Here is a 2,500-nt window from a genome sequence, read left to right on the forward strand (position 1 = left end):
CAACAGCCACAGATATTAACATGAGAGATTAAGTACGTATGCCTCGTAGTCTAGTATCACGATAACTAAAAACACGAGAATGATGAATGAAGTAAGAATGGCTCTGATAGCGATCAGAATAAAACGTTGAGTTTTGATCGGAGGCGTTGCTGCCTGTGCCCTGGTGATTTATTTATTTATCGTTTCTCCTGCTTAATGTCATTGGAATTTCAACCACAGATTCGGAGAACAGATAATAAATACTTTTAGGCAGGAATGATATTTCTCAGAAAAAAGGTATATTTTCAACATAATAATAATAATAATAATAATAATAATAATAATAATAATAATAATAATAATAATAATAATAATAATAATAATAATAATAATAATAATAATAATAATAATAATAATAAAGCAAATACGGTTGCACTTAACAACAAATAGACCCCCCCCCCCCCAAAAAAAAAAAATAAAAAAAATTAAAACAATTAAAAACCTCAAAAAACACCAAAAGCAATAAAGAGAAAAAAAACAAACAGGATCATTTTTATAGCGCAATATGCACTGAATGTGCTCGAAGCGCTTTATAAGAAGTCCCTAGCAAACAACAACAACGCTTAACATGTAGAACGCACGAGACATGACAAATCAACAACAACAACAACAACAACAACAACAACAACAACAACAACAACAACAACAACAACAACAACAGCAATGGTTCTCACCACCACTGTAACAGTGTGCCACCATGACCACCTACCTGAATCATGGCTTCGAAATCGTCAGTCTCCAGCACTTTGCTGCCAGGCTTTCCGGCCAATCTCTGGAACCGTGATGACTCGTCGTGACAACTCTGGAACAGTCTGCCATTGTAAATAGATAAATACATATAAATAAATACATAAATACGTAAATAAATACATAAATAAATACATAAATACATAAATAAATAAATAAATAAATATAAATAAATACATAAATACGTAAATAAATAAATAAATAAATAAATAAATACATAAATAAATAAATAAATACATAAATATAAATAAATAAATAAATATAAATCAATAAATATAAATAAATGAATAAATACATCCATAAATAAATAAATATAAATAAATAAATAAATAAATAAACACATAGATAAATAAATACATAAATAAATAAATAAATAAATAAATAAATAAATATAAATAAATAAAAATACCGGCCACGGGTAGAAGACATGAACGTGAAACTACGAGCCTCTTTCAATGATGCGTTTTATAAACAATTACCGCACTCGAATCGGGTGTGAATTGGTCCTGAGATATAAACAAGCATTGACTGATATCGCACGAAAATATTTCTTGTTAAAAAAAATGGTGGCCATCTAATAATAGGCGAACATGCAGTGTTTATCAAATGGAAATTAGTCTCCAAATGACCGCCTAGGGGGAATAATAATAATAATAATAATAATAATAATAATAATAATAATAATAATAATAATAATAATAATAATAATAATAATAATAATAATAATAATAATAATAATAAAGTGTTCATTTATAGCGCTAAATGCCGAAGCCTCAAAGCGCTTGAATAAATAAGGCATATTATATTATATACCCTATTTGTTTAGTGTTGCGATAGCATGCCTCTGAAAAAAAAATTCAAATGAATATGGATATATTTTATAGTAAATCTATATTCAGTTCCATCTCTATAAAATACATTGTGCGCTATCTTACATAATATCTCCCCTTCGTTTTGGATACTGACGCCCGCTCTGCCGTCATATGGTAAAATGACGCAAGTGCCTACGTAAACAAAAAATGAGCTATTTATATTATGGGAATCCTCATTTCAAGTCACACAATACCATCTTGGCCACGTGGTAATGTGCAATTTTATACTATCAGAAATACACCAATTTGAAATTGAAACATAAAATAAATCCTTAAATTTCCGAACACACTTCCGGCCATAGTTCAAAACTAACCCCATGTCATTTACGTCCTTTTGTCATACGACGGCAGACGCTGCTCAGCGACATAATTGATTTATTTTGTACAAACGTACTAAGTACATACAACTACCCCTTTCATGGTTGTTTGTTGCCAAATAACAACGCCGATCGCAGACGTCCTCCTCTACAAATACTGTAATGGAATAAAAACATGACCTTTTAGAAGCATGTCGTATCATACAACCCTCAATATCCATGCTGGGCGCTTATCCAAATACACTCACAACATCCGCCAGCCGGATATAACGTACAGCGACGACGCACAAAACGATGTGTAACCTTGAACGGTATAGTCTGATTGATAGAATTTAGTGAGAACTACTCCTAAACATGGCTGGCTAAAAAAAAAAAAAATAATAACAAAGAGCTGAGTGACGTCAATTTCGTTCCTTCTATATCATGCCAACACCACGCCACCTTCCCGGCTTTCAACTTGTGCATTCTGATTGGTAACAAACTCAGTGCGACTTTGTGGTTGAGTGGTACAACATTCAGCTTGGG

At 31.4% G+C, this 2,500-nt stretch overlaps 1 protein-coding gene across 2 annotated transcripts in view; it reads right to left on the reverse strand.

The window, feature by feature from the left end:
* The window catches only part of LOC144955855 (serine/threonine-protein phosphatase 2A regulatory subunit B'' subunit delta-like), a 237,477-nt gene that overhangs the window by 22,777 nt on the left and 212,200 nt on the right, over positions 1–2,500 (reverse strand). For both annotated transcript variants that reach the window (XM_078886065.1, XM_078886064.1), the window contains one exon: positions 749–851. In XM_078886065.1, the coding sequence (XP_078742191.1) occupies positions 749–851 (103 nt within the window). The remainder of the gene's footprint in view (positions 1–748; positions 852–2,500) is intronic.

This window comes from Berghia stephanieae, chromosome 10 (assembly GCF_034508935.2).
Source record: "Berghia stephanieae isolate SIO BIC M18660-M18661 chromosome 10, UCSD_Bste_1.3, whole genome shotgun sequence".
Taxonomy (NCBI): domain Eukaryota; kingdom Metazoa; phylum Mollusca; class Gastropoda; order Nudibranchia; family Aeolidiidae; genus Berghia; species Berghia stephanieae.